The sequence below is a fragment of the Octopus sinensis genome, linkage group LG2 (genome assembly GCF_006345805.1).
Source record: "Octopus sinensis linkage group LG2, ASM634580v1, whole genome shotgun sequence".
NCBI classification, from domain to species: Eukaryota; Metazoa; Mollusca; class Cephalopoda; order Octopoda; family Octopodidae; genus Octopus; species Octopus sinensis.
In genome coordinates this window covers 175,206,484-175,229,311 of record NC_042998.1, presented here as the reverse complement: position 1 = coordinate 175,229,311, position 22,828 = coordinate 175,206,484, and the positions used below count along the sequence as shown (strand labels likewise).

Here is a 22,828-nt window from a genome sequence, read left to right as displayed (position 1 = left end):
GGATTAAGTCAATTACATTGACCCCAGTGCGTAACTGGTACTTAATTTATCGACCCCGAAAGGATGAAAGGCAAAGTTGACCTTGGCGGAATTTGAACTCAGAACGTAACGGCAGCCGAAATACTGCTAAGCATTTTGCCCAGCATGCTAACATTTCTACCAGCTCACCGCCTTTCATGATTACCTTTCTTGAAATCAAAATAGTATTTTAACCTCCTCTTTTCCCAGATCAAGTTTAAAATATACATACAGAACAATTTATTTTCCTATCTTGAAACTCTATTTTTCTCTGTTTGACAAAGGTTTCTTTACTAGAGAAACCTCTTGGTCACTTTGAAGGATTTTGACAATGTTTTCACAATACTATTTTATTATTATTCGATGTGACAATAATATATCTGCATTCAACCATTTATTCTGAAAATGACCCATCTCTACTACTTGGCATGTCAGTACTAGTGCAAATATTAATCATTTCTAAGACCTATTTGTAATTATTAATTTACAGGGCATTAATATTATCTATTTTTGCTACTCTGTGCACCACAACTTGGACCTATCCATTTACATGATGAAAATAAAGAGGGAGCCTCTTCAGGCTAACTTGAAACAACAGCCAAATTTCTCTCAAATAACCATCCACTACTTGAATAACAAAGAAACACTGGATAGTGTAGTCCTACATACTCCTAAAAAGATGAGATGTTCATGATTGAAATTTTATGATCATAGGCCAGCTCAATAAGGCTTGACCCAGGGCAATACAGTTTCTATATGAGCTATCTTTATTGTTACTCTGTAAAGAGTAAATAGTACACAGAAAAAAAGTGTTGTTAATAACAGTCTTAACATGCAAGAAGCTTCTACAAAACTTTTACTCAAATATTTAACAGCATGTTGCCAACTAATTGCTGCAACTGGAATGTTGAAAAGATGAACAATAATGAGAAAAAAATGCATATCTGATGAATCATTAACAACAATTGCTAATCTAAGAATAGTTTGTTGCCATTAATACACAAAATTACAAGAAAAGTTATATAAAAAAATTACATTTCTCAAGAAAATATGTTATTAACAGTAATACTTTTTTAATGAAATGTCAAGCTCAACACAAAGCTTATAACTGAAGTTTATATTTATTACTGCAGGGGGGTCTAGAAACTTGGGATATGTTTTCAACTCTTTTTTTGGCATGAAAAAATTTTAACTACTGCTTTACATTCATTTTAATATGTTTGCATGGAACAAAAAGTTGTGCTTTGAGCAATTGTTTTTACAGCTGGCTGCTCTTTAAGTTAAACACTCAACCATGAAACCAATCTAACAATTTTTTTTTTTTTTTTTTTGACAAAATGTGTAATATTGAAAATAAAAGTTATGACAAAAGGAAAGATCTGCATTAAAGGGCTTGTCCCCAGGATGATAAACCTCTTCCTTTTCTCACTCAAATTACAGTTATTTGCTTTTGAATTATTTATTGCCAATATAAGCAAGCAGAGTTGTTGCTGAACCCCAAGTCACCACTGATCAAAAGGTTTTCAACCTTGAATATACCATCTGTTTTTTCAGTCACATTATATCTAGGATTACATTAACCATTTAAAAAAAAAATGTTATGGTGTGATTTGAGGGATATCAACCTGTTATTTCTTGTAGGTTTTGTGAAAATTTAGAGTTTGCCTCATTTAGCAAAGGAACGTCTTATAATAGCTGTAAAGATTTAAACTTAAAATCACATGATTAGTAATACACTAACACCTCAACCCTACAGCTATTGTCTCTCTGTTTGAAATTTTCTTAAATAGGAAATAGTTGAAGGTTGGTGGCAGGAAAGGCATCTGAGTATAGAAAATCTGCCTCAAAATATTTCATCTGACTCAAGTAAGCATGGAAATGTGGATTTTAAGATGATGATAATGTAATCAGAAGGGGAAAAAAATTCAAATTTGAACTTTTTTTTTAAAAATCAATAAAAACTGAATATTTTTATTGATTTAAATTTGAATTTCAGATTTTATTCAAATTTTTATTCAAGTTTATTCATCTGAAATTTCATTTCAAACCCTGCTCCACAAAGTAAATAAACATTCATTTGAGATCCATTTTACCATGTTTTTCATGGCTAGGATACATCAGTGGAGAAATAATCCATGCATCTCATTTTCATCTAATCTGGTTATACAACACAAAGTTTACTTTGAGTTACCTTCTACAATCAACTAGCAACATTTATCCCATTTAAATGTTTATATAGGCTAAACAGTTTCACAAACTCCTCTTCGTATATCTGCCAATACTTTTGATGTCCACTTATTTTCTCTCCTTGATTTATGCTTTTTCTTTTTTTGCACTAAGACTTTCTTCTAAAAAAAAAAAATTACCTTTTATAAGTGAGTTGCTGTTGCTTAGCTCCAGGTCAAGCCTGATTAAGCAAACCTGAGGAAAAGCTATCCAGTCATTACTATCTCATATTCATAACATAATCTATTAGGATTACATTATCCAATGAGGTTGACTTTGCCTTTCATCCTTTTGGGGTCGATAAGTTAAGTACCAGTTGCCTACTGCTGGTCGATCCAATTGACTGGCCCCCTCCCCCCAAATTTCGGGCCTTGTAGCTAGAGTAGAAAAGATTATCCAATGTGTTTTTCCTAACTGCTATTTCTAGTAGGTTGAATGACCACAAATAGGTTTCTTTGTTGGCTGCACTACCTGGCTGGAATACTTTCCACTCCTACTTTACAACTGAGCAATTATCAGTAAAATGGGTTTTTGGCTGTAAAAAACAATTGCTTCAAAAATATAAAATAGCTAAATTTGCAAATAAAACATGCTACCTAGACTTGCTTGGCAAAACAGATGTAAACCACTTAAAAAATATCAAAGTAACTGAAACAAGTAGAATCTTGATGAAACAATGTTCTTTAGAATAATAATGCATGCATGTGTATATGTACAGTAATACTTCACTTTACAAGACCCTGGGTTTACGGGTTTTGTTTTACAAGCACAAGATCCAAATTTTGAACAAAGTGCAGAAGTTTCTACTACCATTACAAATGCTTCTGCATGTTACCGAGAAAATTATAGAGAGCAAAAAAAAAAAGCTTCTTCTAAGCAAACAACTCTTTACTCTTTTACTTGTTTCAGTCATTTGACTGTGACCATGCTGGAGCACCGCCTTTAGTCGAGTAAATCAACCCCAGGACTTATTCTTTGTAAGCCTAGTACTTATTCTATCAGTTGCTTTTGCTGAACCGCTAAGTTACGGGGACGTAAACACACCACCATCGGTTGTCAAGCAATGGTGGTGGGGGACTAACACAGACACACAAACATATACACGCATATATATATACGACGGGCTTCTTCCAGTTTCTGCCTACCAAATCCACTCACAAGGCTTTGGTCGGCCCGATGCTATAGTAGAAGACACTTGCCCATGGTGCCACGCAGTGGGAATGAACCCGGAACCACGTGGTTGGTAAGCAAGCTACTTACCACACAGCCACTCCTGCGCCTATAACTTTAGACTTATTTTTTTTAAAAAAAAGTCTATAAGTCCGTCTTCAAGTTCTTGTGAATCGGTGATGGTGTGCATATGTCTAGTGTGAGTGAAAGTGATTCAGAAATTATTATAATAATAATATCTTTTATTATAAATGTGGCTGAGTTCCTTTCATTGTTGGGCCTCACAGAGGCAATGACCGAGACCTTTGACATTATGTCAGGCTTAAGAAGAAGGTCCATCAAGCTGAGCAAAATTGCAGTCGTAGCAGATACCAGTGCCATGCAAATTTGCACCTGTGCCAGTGGCATGTAAAAGCACCCCAGTGTCATGCAAATGGCACCCATGCTGGTGGAACGTAAAAGCACCCATTACACTCTCAGTGTGGTTGGCATTAGGAAGGGCATTCAGTTATAGAAAACCATGTTAAACCAGACTGGAGTCTCGTGCAGCCTTCCAGCATGCCAGCCCGGTCAAACCATCCAACCCATGCCAGCATGGACAACGGATGTTACATGATGATGATGATGATCTTGACATACTTTTTACTTTACATAAAATACCATTTCCATTCTACTGTTGTTTTACTGCCATTTGTTTATGAATATTATAAATTTTATAGGTAAAATATTTTTCTGGGAACGAATTACGATTTATAATACTGCTACTATGGGAAATTATTGCTCTACTTTACAAGCATTCACTTTATGAGTGGCCTCCAGGAACAAATTATCACGTATATCGAGGCATTACTGTATATGTATATACATTAAAATGGAAAGCAGAATTAAATCTGTTGAGAAGAAAATGAGTAGAAAGTTTTTCAACCTACCACCAGCTTCCATGATTTTAAGACAAGTACTTGCTGCTATAGAAGCACAAGTCCTCAGGATTATTTCTAATCCAAAATTTCACAGAATTAAAGACCAAGATTCAACTGCAACTACATGCATAAGCAAAGCTTCAGCTGCTGACATAATAAACTGAAAAAAAAAGAAAGAAAAAAAAATTTAATATTAAAATAACATTCATTCACATATTTATATGTTCATATATATAAAATTATATCTAGCAGATAGATTTTCAAATGTAAACTTCTATAGAACAAATAATTCTACTCAATTCACTGAAATATGAGATTTGAATAAGATATGAGAGGAAATTTTTTATTGATCAAATGAAACCCAGCACTCTTGTGAATGTGGCCTTGAAATAAGGAAATTAAATCAATTAAGGGATATAAATACAGATGGCAAACATAAACACATCTAATACCAACAATATCATCATGATAGAACAAAGAGCCTTTCCATGTAGTCATCTGACCTGCATAATGTAGCAGCCAAATCTTCTGTAACAATCTTTTCTTATCTTAAAATGGGTTAGCAGCTATTGGGCATTGAACTTAGTTTCTATCTCCCTGAAGAGAAATCTCAGACACTGTGATGCAGTTTTAGCTATGTTGTTGACAGGCAATTTCCATGACAAGCCATCAGAAACTGGTGAAGTTTATGAAGTAAAGTTTATGAAGATTAACGCATGTGGTTGTAAGTATGACTGATCTGTTCTGATAGAATACTTGTCCATGCAGCAAGTCTAAAAAAAGGAGGCCCATTAGACTGAGACCATTAATTTCAATAAAGGATCATAATCAAACAGGAACACCACCTTTTCATGAGTGAGTAGTGGGATGGAGACACAAGGATGGGTTCTACTTTTTATAGTTATAGAATGCTTCAGCGCTAAATGGCTGCTAAACATTTAGAGAGTACATTTATATACTACATTATAGTACTGATCACATAGCCAATATTGTTTTGTTTTCATATTCATTTTCCATTATGCATGGGTCAGACAGATATATTATTAAGGTATTGTTTTACAATCAGACACCCTTCTTGGCACTAACCTGTACCTGTTTTTCAAGTAAAGAATCTCTTATTCTATAAAGCACTGGACACATGAAGTTGGCAGGCAATTTATTAACTGGAGAAATCCTAACAGCATTCAAATGTTGTTACTTTTGCAGATGCAAGTGCAGATATAAACTCACATGTGCGCATGCACACACACACACACACACACAGTAATTCAATAGATCTTGCAGTTTCCATCTACCAAATCCACTCACAAACAAATGTTTGGTCGACTTGTGGTTATATTACCAACAACATCTTAATTTGCAGAAACTTCATACTAAATCTTTTGCTTAATTTGTTTCTCTCCATCCTTTTGAAATTCTCTTTCAGCCACTAATCTGCAACAGCTGAAAAGAGCATTAATTGCACTAATCTCGCATAGGAAGTTTAGAAAACGCTGTGAACTCTGCAATTTTTCTAAGGTTAACGAATAAAAAACAATTAATAAGTTCTAAAAAGTTTTTAAAATTCTATCAAGCAAAATGTCTGAGGACTCCATAACAGTGGCTAAGTCTGCTTAAAAGTCATAAGCCTCTGATGTTGCAGGGAAGACTGTTATATTTTATTTGAATGAAATTACAGCTGCTGTAATCAACTCATCGAGTTTCTTGAGGACGTTACCCATATCACTGATCCTGGGTGGATGTTGTTTACCTGGACTTTGCTAAGGCTTTTAACTCTGTGCCACACAAAAGACTTATGGTGAAGCTTTCTGCATTGGGTGTAAGAGACGAACTCTATAACTGGTTAAAGTCCTTTATTTTCGGCCGAAAAGAGGTTGTCACAGTTCTAGGACAGCACTCATCGCCCTACACTTGATTTTCTCCCCTCCATACACACACAAGCATGTTCACTTTCCAGACATTTCTACATTACTGCATGTACTTTATATGCACTTTCTGACAAGTTGTGGTGCACCTGAGCACTGTATACAATAATTTCATTATTATTATTATTTAAAATTTTTATCACAATTTCCTGTAAATGGTACCTGTCATTAAAAACGTTCCACACATGAATAAAAAAACTGTGCTGGTGCCTTTACCAAATTTCATGTCTTTAAGTGACTTGCAAGATACCATCCACTCCTTGTAGGAATGTCAGTTTATTGCTGGACTGTATGTATGTACTCAGCATTACAAACTAAGAGTTGTACTTCATTTAGATATCTGTTTACAGCTAGGTGGAAAGTTAAGCATCTTTACCATATACAACACAATGCTAGAGAAATTACTGACCTTTTAGCTTGTATGATAATATCTTAAGAACTTAGGTGTGATTTTTATGAAATATTATTAAAAGGCTTCAGTTTAGAGACAGGGCACAAGTGGATCGAAGTTTTGATTGCTATACTTAACCTATTTTAATCAACCTGTGAAAGGTAACAGGCAAGGTTAACCGTGTCAGGATTTGAACTCAGAATGTAAAAATAATTTATATGTTACTTTACCAATTCTAAATTAGAATATCATCGAATAGGGGATTAATCGCAAACTTGTGTCCAATTAAATAACTATGTTAAAGTCAAGATGAACTCATCTATTCATGTGGAAAAAAAAACAAACAAAAAAAACAAAAAAAACAACAGCTAGTATATACTAAAGTGACATACTAGTTGAAACAGGTCTGATAGAGAAATAAAAGAAATTTGATGAAAGCACACAAAGAAATAGAATAGAATACAGTATATAAATTTTGCTGTGTCATAGGTTCATTCTGTTGCTCAGTTCATTTCAACTTATTTCTGTAGTTTAGGTGAATGAAATAAAAAGAAGAAATTTATCATCTGTATTTTAATTCTATTCTAAAGAAGTCTTCTGAAAACCAGTTGATAAAAAATAAATAAACTAGACCACTAAGAAAACTAAACTTTACAACAATGTGACTGGCCTTCTAGCCAGCAACTTGCTCAATGGTTAAACAATTTAGTGTATTTATGAACTGCTGTTAACTATGATGTAAATACTCTTTACTCTTTTACTTGTTTCAATCACCCGACTGCGGCCATGCTGGAGCACTGCCTTTAGTCGAGCAACTCAACCCCGGGACTTATTCTTTTTGTAAGCCCAGTACTTATTCTAATGGTCTCTTTTTGCCGAACCGCTAAGTGACAGGGACGTAAACACACCAGCATCGGTTGTCAAGCAATGCTAGGGGGACAAACACAGACACACAAACACACACACGCATATATATATATACATATATACGACAGGCTTCTTTCAGTTTCTGTCTACCAAATCCACTCACAAGGCATTGATCGGCCCGGGGCTATAGCAGAAGACACTTGCCCAAGATGCCACGCAGTGGGACTGAACCCGGAACCATGTGGTTGGTTAGCAAGCTACTTACCACACAGCCACTCCTGCGCCTATACACAGCCACTCCTGCACCTATGAAAGTTATGTTAAAATAGAAGTAAAAAACTATACATCAATGATGGAAATAAGTGGCGCATGATAAAACTAAGAACTGAGTAAACAGAATGAGCAATAAAAACTGCGTATTTATACTTTAGTAACTGCGAAATAGTCTGATATCTGTGATAACTGAAAACTGACTTCCATTTAATCCTCTTGTCTGTTATAGTTTGAAAAATATTTTAGAAAGTAATATATGAATGAAGAGTGGGGGTTTAGGAGGCAAAATAGGATATTGGGATACTTTTATCTTTTCAGAACTATGATACACAAATCTAAGATGTTAATATACCTAGAAGCAAAATTTAGACAAAGAATGTGGCCTGCCTGGTGAGCATATGATGTTTTAGGAATTAGATGAATGGACTGGTTAAGTTAGACTATATTAAGTCAGGCTATGATAAATAAGGCTTCAGTTAAACTATATTAGGAGGTTAATACATTAAGTAGCAGTAAATTATCTTTTATCTTTTCTTTTTCAGTAAATCAATGTACTGGGCCCAATAGTATGTATTCTTTTGACAGCAAGCCACAGCATACATCGAGTAGAATTGATCCCCTGTACCTGTGAAGGCCCTGAGCAACTGCCCAATGTGCCTCTGCCTTATGATGGTACTGCTACTGTCTTAAAAAATCTGAAGCATCCTAACTATACTGTTAAAAACATATCATTATCATTATTGACAAACAATAGGCGCATGTGTTGCTGTGTCATAAGAAGCTTGTTTCCCAACCACATGGTTCCAGGTTCAGTCCTATTGTGTGGAATCTTGAGCAGTATCTTCCACTACAGCCTTGAGCTGACCAAAGCCTTGTGAGTGGAATTGGTAGACAAAAACTGAAAGAAGTTCATCATGTGAATGTGTGTTTGCCCCTTCCCCACTACTGTTGGTGTGTTCATGGCCCTGTAACTTAGCAGTTTGGCAATAGAAACTAATAGAATAAGTACCAGGATTAACAAAAACTAAGTACTGGAGTCGATTCATTCAACTAAAAATTCTCCAAGGTGGTGTCCCAGCATAGCCACAGTCTAATGACTAAAACAAATAAAAGTCAAAAGGAAAGGTTGGCAGAGTGGCACAGATATTAAGTACCCAATGATGTTGGGCACTTAATGCCCAACACAATGATATTGGGCACAACAGATATTAAGTGACAAATATTTATGCTTCATGGTATTTAAATCTCATCCCTTTGCATTCTAAGTTCAAACCCTTCCCAAAAACATCTGTACTTTGTCATTCTCCTGGTTCAGTAAAAACAAGTACCAGTCATGTACTGGAGTTAATTCACTTAATCATATCCCCCCCCCCTTTACAAATATGGTGTGGTCTTCTGAAATTGAACAGGATCATTATAAGTACTACGTAACACAGATATATGTGAAATAACACTGGATATTATGACTGTTAAGTTAAATGGCAGCAAAGCCATAATTGATGATTGTAAACTATGTCATTGTTGATGAAGGTTGAAGAAACTTGCACTTAGTACATACATGTACTGTGCTACTCGAGTGGGATGTGTAGTAAGTTCAATTACTGACTGGTGGTAGCAGAGCTTGTATTCACTGCAGAACCAGTGAGAACTAGTATCAAGAAATTGATGGCTGCTGTAATTTGAGCATAGTAAGTAGATACAAACAGCTAATTTTTAGCAGCTATGTCATACCTTCAATGAAATTAGAGGTAACACTGCTAAAAGCATTTGGTTAGGTCTAAATGCAGGGTTATATTATCAGCTTTTTAATCAGAACTCAGTTTATCATACAAAACTTTGGCTGTCAAAAGAGTGGATTCATTCAAGAAAATATTGGCTGGTCAGGTTCTGAACATTTTAATACCTCACCTCTTCCACCCACATCCATACAAGAAATTATGTATTCTGTTCTTAGAATTCTGTATTTTTTAATGTTCTATGTAATTATATTTGTGCGTGTGTCACTCATTAATCAAATACCCAACAAACTCTGTGAAAGTGACTGTGTTTTACCAGTAAACTACCAAGTGTACACCATTCGATTTATTATCTAAAAATATATACACACACACACATCTATCTTTCTGTGTGTGTGTGTGTGTATGCATCAAGTCTAATTGTGTTTATCTGCATTACTACCACCATAGCAGCTTGTTTTAGATTTCTCTAATAGCCACTCTTGATGCTGTGGACCTAGTCTTAGATGGAGAATTCAGAATTTAAGTTCAAATGCATTTGAGAACTACATGTTTTCTATATTGAGCACATCTAGCATTCACCTATTGTCTGTCTGCACACACACATATGAGAGTACAGAACAGTGAGAATGAGCGCTCAACACAGCATTAGTGGATAATCTTTAAAGAGAGAGAGAGAGAGAGGGGAGAGAGAGGAGAGAAAGAGGGGGAGAGAAGAGAGAGAGAGGAAGGAGAGAGGAGAGAGATAGAGTGTGTGAGTGTGTGTGTGGGTCTATCCATCTGTGTGTTTTATATATCAACTGTTAGGTTTTGATACATTCATATTTCTTCTGCATATCTGTTGCTATGGTTCCACACATCTACAAGCATAAAATTAAATGCATATAATCTTAAAGTTATACGACTTGTTTATCTGTGAGCTATCTTGGAAGTGGATTGGGCAGGTGGAGGTGGTGGTGGTGGGGGGGGCAAGCAAAAACATCATCAACAACAACAAAACACCACCCACTCTTGTCTCCTTTCTAGTTCCAGTACCATTTTTGTGCTGCTTACATTAATGCCTCTCAGCTACTGTCTGTGCCAACAGCTTCCCTGCCTGACATTATATACTTTACACTGTAAACCTAATCTACTCCTACACTGATCATTTTACTCAACTGCTACCCTTTCTTTCATATTTTACTTTCTGCTCCTCCACTCCCCTATCCCATTCCTACTATTATTTTAACTCTGTCAATTCCATATTTGACTTTACTGAAAGAAAATAAGCCTCCATACAGCATGTTACACTTATACTTCTAATATAGTACTATTCTTCAATAAAATTTGTATCAGAAGTATTAGTTTCTTTTGACGAAGTGCAAAAACTTTATTTTAATGAAGAGCTAGAAATGTGAAGTTGTGAAGTTCCTACCGGTCCCATGTGTATTTGCAGTGTAAGTGAATCGGTCAGGAAAGGAAGCAAATCAATTCAAAATGAAAATATTTGTCAAGAATGTAACAGAATTCTACAAAGGCTTCCCCTCTTGTATTGATGAGTATAATATAATAATATATTATGTATTTATGTAGATAGATGAATACACAAACACACATATTATCATCATTATTTAACAGGATTAAAAGAAGTTGGAGAACTGTGTTGTGCTTCTATATCTGCTTTGGTATGGTTTCTATGGCGACGTCCTTCTTAAAGTCAGTCACTTTATAGAGTGTACGGGGTGCTTCTTTTCATAGTACCAGCACTAATGAGATTGATATATATATATATATATATATATATATATATATATATATATATAGGGAGAGTTTACGAAAAAAACAAAAGACGAAGACAGGTGGTGTACAAAACAAACAGATGTATTAGTATAACGCTCAGGAATAGAAAAAGTCTTTTACGTTTCGAGCCTATGCTCTTCTACAGAAAGGGACACAGAAAAAACAAGGAGAGAAAAAATGTGTGTAGTGGCTAAAGATCTATCATGGCGACTAATATATATATATATATATATATATATATATATATATATCCATTCGTGGCCGTTGCCAGCCCCATCTGGCCCCCGTGCCGGTGGCACGTAAAAGCACCATCCGTTCGTGGCCATTGCCATCCTCGCCTGGCCCCCGTGCCGGTGGCACGTAAAAAGCACCATCCGATCGTGGCCGCTGCCAGCCTCGCCTGGCCCCCGTGCTGGTGGCACGTAAAAAGCACCATCCGTCTGTGGCCGTTTGCCAGCTCCGTCTGGCACCTGTGCGGGTGGCACGTAAAAAGCACCCACTACACTCAAGGAGTGGTTGGCGTTAGGAAGGGCATCCGGCCGTAGAAACACTGCCAGATCAGACTGGGCCTGATGCAGCCTTCTGGCTTCACAGACCCCAGTTGAACCGTCCAACCCATGCTAGCATGGAAAGCGGACGCTAAATGATGATGATGATGATGATGATGATGATGATATATATATATATATATATATATTATATATATATATATATATATACACACATACACACACACTTTCACGCACACACAAACGCTGATGTAAGAAAGAAGAAAGACTAATTTTAAGTGCACACGATAAATTAACTTTCTTCAGACTAAAGTCTTATTTAGGATTGACATCTCATGTAACCTGAGATTTTTTAAATTAAAATCTTTGTTCCATAATTAGAAAAAAAACATTGTGAAAATATAACCTAAAACAGGTTTTGATTATACAAACAACCACAAATCAACATGTGCATTGTAAACATGTGTACATAGACATGCAAACACATAACTATCCAATAAGGAAGCTTCTACATGGTTGCTTGATCTACAAGGAATAGTAGCCAAATTCCCTTCAAATTACACACTGTTGTTTTAGAAAAGGAAAAAAGCATTAAATAATAGTCTTATGTAGTCACAATGCTAACCCCCACCTCCCCAAAAAGATGGTCAAAGCTAGAATGCTTGCTCAGTCAAGACAGAATTTGAGTATCCAGTATTGAGTTGTTACCACTTCTTTACAAACTTAGCAAGACCATTTTTCCTGAGTTTTTAATGCTTCCTCACAGATTTTTAAAATTATTATTTTTTTAAAACTAAACAGTTTGAAACTTTGTAAACTGATGTAATTTCTTATGCTGAACACAGTTTACTTTCAACATTTTTGACAAAATTACGTATTTTAGAAGGTTTTTTTTTGGGGTTAAAGTTGTCATATTTGGGTAATTTTAACCAATCAATGGTGTGTATTCAGTTGAAGAAAGCTACTGCTGTTTGCGACAGTAATCGAAAAGCAATGGCTTCTGGGTCATCTCTACTAAATGTCACCACTCTGTTCTATTTTATTTTTATTTACTGCCTGTGATGCATATCACACACTTTTCTTTTGTTTCACACGTTGGAGTAACCAGTAAACATGGAAGAATCAACACTAAGAAGGAAGAAATATTATTTACATATATTTATTCATTTGCCTGACATATTGTTAGAGATACAGCAGTAATTGTAGTGGCAGTGACAACAAGTTCGCTCGCTGGTTGGTAGTTGATAGTGTAGAAGTGGCTGTCTGCTAGTAGAGAGGGAAAGAGTAAGGAATGCACGGTGTTGACTAAAAAGGAAGAAAGGATAAAGGTAGCATCATCTTTCTTGCAGCTAAACTTCTCTTTTGAGCCAGCTATGACCAAGGAGCAACACTTTCCCTTCGCCCTTTGCTTGGCATATGAACAGAACAGATTGGTGACATTTAGTAGAGGTGACCTGGAAGCTGTGGCTCTTCGATTACTGTTGCAAACAGCAGTAGCTTTCTTCAACTGAATACACATTGTTGATTGGTTAAAATTACCCAAATACAACAACTTTAATATGAAATATTGAAAGTAAACTATGTTCAGTATGAGAAATTACACCAGTATACAAAGTTCCAAACTGTTTAGTTAAAAAAAAAACACAATTAAAAAAATCTATGATCGAAACTGAACAGATCCCTATTTTTTAACTAAATACTTCACTATTTGCTTTTAACAAACCACTTTTTACAGACTTGAACCTTTTTTTTTTGTGCAGATCTTAACAGATTCTGCAGAGAAAACTAGATCATCAGCTTATATGTGTTGTCAAGGACATCAAGTTCTGAATCTGTACACTTGTTTAATGATCTCTTTCACTATGCATCTCAGTGCCCACCAAAACTGCAGAGCATTTGACTGTACCTAAGGTTTTATCTAGGCTGATGAAAGTTATTATTATTACTATTTAGAACTTTATCACTTAGGAATATATATGTTGAATGGTATTTAGTCATGTCATTTTATAGTCTCAATTCAAATCCTGGGATTGTCACCAAAGCTGAGTGAACTGAACCATTTCAAACAATTCACTCCTCCAATAAATATCCTGGTTCATGTAACCATACAACCTTGCTATTCAGAAATACTTCATGTATCTTCTCTTCACAGTACACAGCATAAACAAACCTCCTACTCACTCATTCTTTTCTACCAAAGAAAATCTATCCTTTTCCCAATTTTCCTATGTTTTATTTATCTCCTACAAGTTCAATAAATAGAATAAATTGCTCAATGTTTCCTAATCATATGAACAGATTGATGAGTTCTAATCTTATAGGCTTTAAGAAAATGAGTGGCTCCTCGAGTCAGACCCAAGAATTTGAGTTTGGTACTATGAAACATGTATCAATTATACAGTGCTGCTATTACTACTTAAAATGACAAGTGGCACCTCTCTGTTGTGCCCATTTCAGTTAAGCTGATTTGGTCAATGCATGTTAAGTTTCTAGGGACATAGAAGTGTGCTGGTGATAGGATACTAACCACTAACACCTCTTGAACTGCAGTTAAACATAGCTTCAAATATACATACACACAAAACCTTTGTCTTGTGATGTTTATATAATAATAATGAAATTATTGTATACAGTGCTCAAGTGCACCACAACTTGTCAAAAGTGCGTATAAAGTATATGCAGTAATGTACAAATGTCTGGAAAGCGAACAGTGTATGAGTCAGATACATGTTTGCGTGTGTATGGAGGGGAGAAAATCAGGTGTAGTGTTGGCAAATCTCACAAAGCATGGAAGTTTTGAAGGATGCAGTGCTCCGACAACTAACAACTGATGCCAGCAGTTTGTTCCATACTTCAGCAACTCTTAACGTGAAAAAATGTTTCTGAAAGTCATAGGATCTGTGCTGTTTTCTGACTTTGTAAACCTGTCCACGGGTGTTAGACAAATGGAGTTTGAAAAGGTGCTCAGAGTTATTGTTTGTAAGATGGTTAATAATTTTATGGGTGTCTGCCAAGTCAGCTGCCAGATGTCGGAGTTTCAAGGTATGAGCCTGAACTGAACAAACCTATGATAAAAAGGCATTCCTGTAATGACCATCCCTCTTTTTATTTTCCAGGTATACTACACTCTAGACCATAATATCCAGTGTGTCCTTCCTGTTTGAAGATGGCAATGTATGACTTGAATGATATCTGGCTGTTATTGCTAACAGGTTCAGCAACAACCAGACAACAGTTCCTTCATTGGCTCATGGTGGCTTCCCTTTTACTGGTATCACAATGTGTTTTAAACCATCATTACATGTGACATTAAAAAGTTACATAAAAAGTCATCTATTACAAATACAAACCTTTTGCAAGTGAAAATGGGTCATGGATAACGATATGATCTGACATTAAGCAGTGCTTCACACATATGCAACATCACCAATTATTGCCCTTCTAGCATAAATAATTTAATTAAGATTTCTTTTGAAAGAAAAATTTCCATACTGCAACAATTTTCAGAGTGAACTTAAAATAATAGATAAGTGCTGTTATTTAGGTGACCTTATCAGATCTAGTGTGCAGTCAGTTAGCTGCAGCTGGAAAGCTAGACCATAATAACTCATTTAATTAAGAAACACTCTTCAGTTATTAGTCATTGTTGTTTTGCCCCATGTCAGACCAAAGTGAGAAAAGGTATTCCAACCATGACCATCCTGTCTCTTCTTTTTCAGATACAGAAATACATAATCCAATACATTTACTTTCTTAGTAGAGAGTGATATGAGGGAAATTTAGCTGCTACTTTTAGTAAGCAAACTCCAACATAGGCTTGCCAGCCATTAATTTACCAATGTACTCAGCTTCTCTGCTCTTTTCCATTATCTGGATACTGCTTACAAACTCAGATGATGTAAACAAGAAAAGGTGAAATGGCCAAGTAATTAAGGGGCATTGATTTATCTGTTCATAGGGTTGTGTCTCTAAATTCACTAAATGTGTTCCTGGGCAAAATATATATTTTTTTCTTCCTATATAAATTAATCAGTGGTGGAGGAGTAGTCTATAACTGAACAAGATTGGATGATATTAATACAACAAATATCCAGCCTCAACATTTGCAGGTTCAATGTCTGCATGATTGTACAAATGTTTACAACATACAGGTCTCAGCTTGAGATACCAAAGGTCTGTAGGCAACCATAGTTGAATCCATGTCTGAACGTGGGTCATCTGGAGTTATCTCCCCTGGTCACATTGTTAACAATGAGGTGGTGCTCGTGAGATAGGGATAAAAAGGCGCGCAGAGCCAAGAATGGTCTCTTTTACTGACCAAAGTGGCTTGCTGCTAACTGCATCATCTTCCTCTCTGCTACTGGACTACCCCACGTTGATTTGAATTGAGTTGAATCCACTATTCTAGTCATGGAAGGTGGCAAGATGAAAACCTTTTCTTATTCAACTTCCATTCTGTTCTGTTAAATGTTAAATATACAAGCTGTTTATGAATGCTCTTCTCCCGGATTGGAATAAATCTACCATGTACACGAAGGCTTCGAAAACTCATACGAATTGCTGTTGTTTCTCACTGGATTAATTCCTACAGCTATCGAAGGATGGCTGGACATTATATTAAATTAGTGGGCTAAAAGCTCGCTAAAGGTCTAAGAAAATGGTATAATCTGGATGGCATGTTAGGTATACCACAAAATCTTAGGGCAATATTGAATCAGTCCACCAGTGGGCCCAGGATTTTCCAGGAGTGTTATACACAATAGACTGGTGTCTTGTTGACAGGATGGTTAACCTATTATCCCATTGATACAATAAAGCTGGAGTTCAACTTTGGCACTGAAGGATTTGATTGGTGATGGATTAGCAGAACTATTAGAGCAAGGATTGGCATGCTTTGCAGTATTCATTCTGACTGAGTTCAAGCCCCACTGAAGTCAACTTTGCCTTTCATCCTTTCAAGGTTGATAAAATATTAGTAAAGTACTGAGTTGATTCACCATCACTTTCTCCACTCCCCTCTCTTTCTTGCACTTCCTTCCTGGAAGAAATTGGTTATGTTCAGATTTGGATAAAAATAACCTCTGACAGGCTCAAAATGCCCAAGATACTCTGTGTATTATGATAGTGCCCAAGACCCCTTCCCCCACTACTACTGAAAGAAAGGCATTATATTTTACATTTCATTTGTGTCATCTACTATTACAATGAAATTCTCTGCCCCTGCAAAGTTGCTGACTTCTCAACCACATTAAAAACACTTGCAGCTCACTTTCTGAATAACTGCTGCACCAAATAACATGTGCAATTCTTCTCAGAACTGAACTTCTCAAGAACATAGATTTTTGTTCAGATATTTTCACCAAATAACTAATTTTCAGCATGTCAAATGCGATATTAAGCACAAAGCTAACTTATTCTCCCATCCCACAGGCTATAAACTCAATCCTTCCCTTGAGTAGGAAATTAGAAGAATGCGAACAAATATAGCTTGGTGACCATGATGTTTTAAAAAAACAACATCTGGGAGTAGGTGCAGCTGTCAGTCAAGGGTTAATTAAATGTGATTTGGTTTTAATTCCCAGTTGAAGCAGCTTTCCTTCCACAGCTAATATTTCTCATCAGAGAGAAGCATGAATGCCTTGCCATTCTGTAACACTACAACAAACACAGGACTATGTATGATATTGCATCAATGTGCTAGTAGTGCAACTGTGTGTGTGGCTGCCAATGCTGACAGCGATCTGATATTTCTATATTCATGCCAAGATGCATGAAAGGACTAAATTTTGATCTTGTTTCATACATGTCATCTTAGAAGGACTAAATCATCTAAATGAAATGACTCAAATATAGAAATATTACACTTTGTTGTTGTCTTGACACATATACTAGCAGTTACTTCAAATACAAGAATAGTGGAAACTGTTCCATCATCATTATCATTGTTTGACCGTGGTTGAGACAATGGAATTTACTATGTTAGGCCAAACTTCACGGTCCATCATAGCATTACGGAGGTCCTGTTGCTGGATGCCTGTATCCCTGGAGATTACATCAGGGTAGGAGAGTGTGCACCCTCTGGTATCGTGAATAGATGGCTTCCAGAGGAGAAGAGTAGAAATTACCTCGTTTTCAGCTCTACAACAATGTCCAACAAACTGGACTCTTCTACCTTTCACAAGAGATGATACAGGTGGTAGTTTCCCATATATTTGTACTTTGGTTGGATGACGCTTCCACAAGAGATTTTGAGCTCTCATAAGGAGTCGAGTGTAAGTTCCATCCAACTGCCTCTCAAGGTTCTTTGATAACGTCCAGGTTTCTGAGCCATATAGTAGAAACCATTCCAACCACTACACTACACTGCAATTCAATATACTCCCCTGCATGGACGTCTTACACCATATGACTGAACCCCAAAACTATGTGTTTGGAAAGTTAACTTCATAACAAAATATTCATAAAGACATTTCACTAAGCTCAGGGGTAAATATGCTGAATGATGTACATGAAAAATTTTACTTCATTGAAATTTTCCTCTTAGTTGGAGAAAAAAACAAAAGAAATGGCAATTATAAGTGACTATCAAAGATAAGAAATTAAGAATTAATTACCCCAAATTAATTTACATAGTTGAGGGGAAAATCTGTTTGCTTTCAGCAGGCAAGGGGACAGCTGTGTAGGATTCAGTTTTATAGGAACCTCATCAGCATAGTTTTGTCAAACTCAAACTTGCTTTATTAGCTGATAAGGATTTTTATGAATAATAAAATTAAAAAAAAGCATAGATTTTGGCCAGTTGTAATTTGCATGATTCAAGAAATGAAATGACTTAATGGAAATAAATCGATTTGGCCAATGGTATGGAAAAGTATACACTAAAATTATAAGTGATGATGACCGTTGGTGCCATTATTTCAAGCCCAGGTCAGGCTTGATTGAAGTTAACTTATGACCAAAGGCATTCTAGCTATGATCAACCCATTTTATTTATATCAGAGATTACATTGCTTACATTATTTAAAAAGACAAATGGTATCAAGGAGCTCTCCATCACTCTCCCCTCTTCTTTCACTGTTTTATGCCACCCATAAAAGTCATGATGGCAATTGATTTTCTCTGTCTGACATTCACACTCTCTCCCACCAGCCATACCATCCTTATCACTCTACCATTTTCTTCTATCATAAGACACTGTGTCAGACCCGCATGTACCCAACACATCTGCCATCATTACTCTTTGATTCCCAAGTCACATGTTACTAATCCCCACTAATTTACATCCATTATTTTCCACTCTCATCCCTTTTACCATATTTCTCTTGCTCCCAATACACACTCACCCTGGTTCTTCTTTGGTCATCTATTCACATTCCTTCTCTGCAACGTCATCTTGAGTTCATAAACACATCATGGAATGGTGAGGATTCTAATTTCGTAGTGTACATAGCAGCTCCACATCCAGTGCACTTTGTAAAGGGTAAAGTAAATGTGGAGTTGAAGGAATTCCTATATCTTTTTGAGCATGTTAACCTCTCAAGTACTGGCACCACAATAAAATGCACCCTGTATAAAGTGGCCAGTGAAAAGAAGGGTACTCAGCCATGGAAACCAACCCCAAACTGAAGCATAGAAGTGAGACTTGGTCCACTGGCCCATCTAAGAGGGTTGTGACTTCAAATAAAAACAGACTTGAAGCTTAATGAGTTATCCAATCCATACCCGCATGGAAAAGTGATGTAAAACGATGATGGTGATATGTGCACGCGCATGCACACACACACATACACAAGTGCATCATATGTGTGCCTGCATTTCATCATGTGGTAATATGAGATACAACACAACGTAGGCATTGATGAAATGATACAATTCATGTTTTATCATCAAATAACGATGACTCATTCAGAAAGGGTTTTGAATGCAAGTAAAAGACTGAAGTCTGTGAATGCATATAATTACTAAGATAAGTACTTAGATTAATTTCCTACACATGGTACATGTGTGTGTGTGTAGCAGCAAAACCACCCTCACTTACTACATACTCTCTCTCTCTCCCCTCAAAATTATACTATACACTTGGTCTCTCTCTCTCTCTCTCTCAATATATATATTCTTTTATTGTTACTTGTTTCAGTCATTTGACTGTGGCCATGCTGGAGCACCACCTTTAGTTGAAGAAATCAATCCCAGGACTTATTCTTTGTAAGCCTAGTACTTATCGATCTCTGTTGCCGAACCACTAAGTTTCAGGGACATAAGCACACCAACATCTGTTGTTAAGCGATGGCACAGATACAGACATACACACACACACACACATATATATATATATATATATTATATATATATATATATATATATATATATATATATATATACACAATGGGCTTCTTCCAGTTTCTATCTACCAAATCTACTTACAAGGCTTTTGTTGGGCTGAGGCTATAGTAGAAGACACTTGTCCAAGGTATCATGTAGTGGGGCTGTGTGTATGCATGTGTAAAGGTATACTTCAGCTTGTGTGTTAAGCAAAATGAACTAGTGAGAAATTATGTGAGGTGAGGTGGGTGTGTGTGTGTGCATGTGCTTTTAACAGCACACAAATCATAGGAAACCTAAACTAAATATTCATAATGATATATCTGGGTGCGCTGAAAGAGTAGCTGCTAGAATAAGAATAGTCTAGGCAAAGTTCAGAGAGCTCTTACCTCTGCTGGTGAGAAAGGGCCTCTCGCTCAGAGTAAAAGGTAGACTGTATGACACATGTGTACGAACAGCCATGCTACATGGCAGAGAAACATTGGGCATGACTGCTGAGGACATACATAAGCTTGCAAGGAATGAAGCTAGTATGCTCTGCTGGATGTGTATTGTCAGTGTTCATACCCGACAGAGTGTAAGTACCTTGAGAGAAAAGTTGGAACTAAGAAGCATCAGATGTGGTGTGCAAGAGAGACGACTGTGCTGGTATGGCCATGTGGTGAGAATGGAGGTGGATAGCTGTGTGAAAAGTGCCACAACCTAGAGGTTGAGGGAACCTGTGGAAGAGGTAGACCCAGGAAGACCTGGGATGAGGTAATGAAGCATGATCTTCGAACATTGGGCCTCACCGAGGCAATGATTAGTGACTGGGACCTTTGGAAATATGCTGTACTTGAGAAGACCCGGAAAGCCAAATGAGACCATAACCTCATGGCCTATGGCAGGGGTGTAACCAGACCACTTATGCGTACCTTTCCTTCATTGGACACTAAACTCTGCTTGTGAAGACCTGTTGAGGCAAGAGAAATCAAAATTGAAATCAAATTTGATGACAGGCATCCGTGCTAGTGGAGCACTAAGAGCACCATCCAAGTGTGATTGTTACTAGCGTCGCCTTACTAGCACTTGTGCCAGTGGCATGTGAAAAAACATTTGAGCGAGGTTGTTGCCAGTGCCACTGGACTGGCTCCTGTGCAGGTGGCACGTAAAAAACACTGTTTGAGCATGGCCATTGCCAGTATCACCTGACTAGCCCTTGTGCTGGTGGCACGTAAAAGCACCCACTACACTCTCGGAGTGGTTGGCGTTAGGAAGGACATCCAGCTGTAGAAACTCTGCCAGATCAGATTGGAGCTTGGTGCAGCCATCTGGTTTGCCAGTCCTCAGTCAAATAGTCCAACCCATGCCAGCATGGAAAGCGGATGTTAAATGATGATGATGATGTTAATATGTATTTATGTTTGTAAGTTTGTGTTTAGGGAATGTGTATGTTTGAATGGATCTCTCTCATGTATGGGTTTGCGTTTAAGTTTATGCAAGCATGTGGAACTGCGTTCATGCATAAAATAAAAGCTACAGAATAATGTAGGGTATACAGATCCAGTGCTGTATGTATGTGTGAGTGAGTGAGGAGAAAGAGAGAACGAAAAATCAAAACAAACTATATAAAAAATATATTATGTAGAGATGTTGGGATTTGTGTATTTGTGTGTGTGCGTGTGTGTGTACATGTATGTATGCAGAGACTAAAATGGAGGCATAAGTATTAATCATAAAGAGGTATACACACACACACACACACATGGGTTTGATATATATGTGTATGTATTAGACCGTTTGAATTGTATTTGAAGCTGTGTATGCATGTGTGAATATGTTCCTTTGTACACAGTAAACTAGAGACAGCGATACAGTATGAAGATATTATAAAGTGTGTGTGTGTGTGTGTGTGTGTGTGTGTGTGTGTGTGTGTGTGTGTGTGTGAGCATCTTCACTATGAGAAAAATATATATATTTTTTTTAAAGGAGTGTAAAGTCATTAACACAATTTTATTGTTACTCAATGAGAAAGACTTTTTCAGAGTGTGTTAGTGTACACACACACACACAGACACATGTATGAGAGCAAGAAAGAGAGAGAGAGATCAACAGGCAGAGTAGCATATACACACATGTAGTCATACATACATACATACATACATACATACATACATACATACATACATACATACATACATACATACAGATAGATACACAAACAGATCTACAGATATAGATAGACAGGTAGACATAATTAAACAGATAAATAAGCTGAGAATACTGACAGTCGGACAGATAGAGATATGAGGAGAGAAGCAAACAGATGTAAAGAGAAGCTGACAACCAGACAGACATAATGAAAAAAAATACTTATGGCTATGTGCATTTGCAGCAATCATGAGCATTTGCATATGTTTTGTATGCAGGTGTTTGTCTGCATATGAATGTTAATAAGTTTGGTGTGTGAATCTGTCTTTCTGATTCTCTGCATCTAGATGTGTGTGTTTAAAAGGAATGTTATCAGCTTTTACTTGGCAGAGACCGACTCTTCAGATTATATTTCCTTTCCACCAGTTTTAGGCCAGTTATAAGTGTTAATTATAACAGGACAGATAATCAGAGAGAGACAAACAGCTAGACAGAGAGATACAGAGATACAGTCACAAGAGAAAGACAGGAATTGAGAGAGACAGATAGACAGGGAACGAGA

The 22,828-nt window shown here is 36.6% G+C and overlaps 1 protein-coding gene across 3 annotated transcripts in view; it reads right to left on the bottom strand.

Annotated features, from left to right (window-relative positions):
- LOC115228799 (mitogen-activated protein kinase kinase kinase 2) overlaps positions 1-22,828 on the bottom strand; it is a 284,061-nt gene that overhangs the window by 34,042 nt on the left and 227,191 nt on the right. For all 3 annotated transcript variants that reach the window (XM_036500463.1, XM_029799289.2, XM_036500464.1), the window contains one exon: positions 4,344-4,494. In XM_036500463.1, coding sequence (XP_036356356.1) covers positions 4,344-4,356 — 13 coding nt within the window. In that variant the 5' untranslated portion in view covers positions 4,357-4,494. The remainder of the gene's footprint in view (positions 1-4,343; positions 4,495-22,828) is intronic.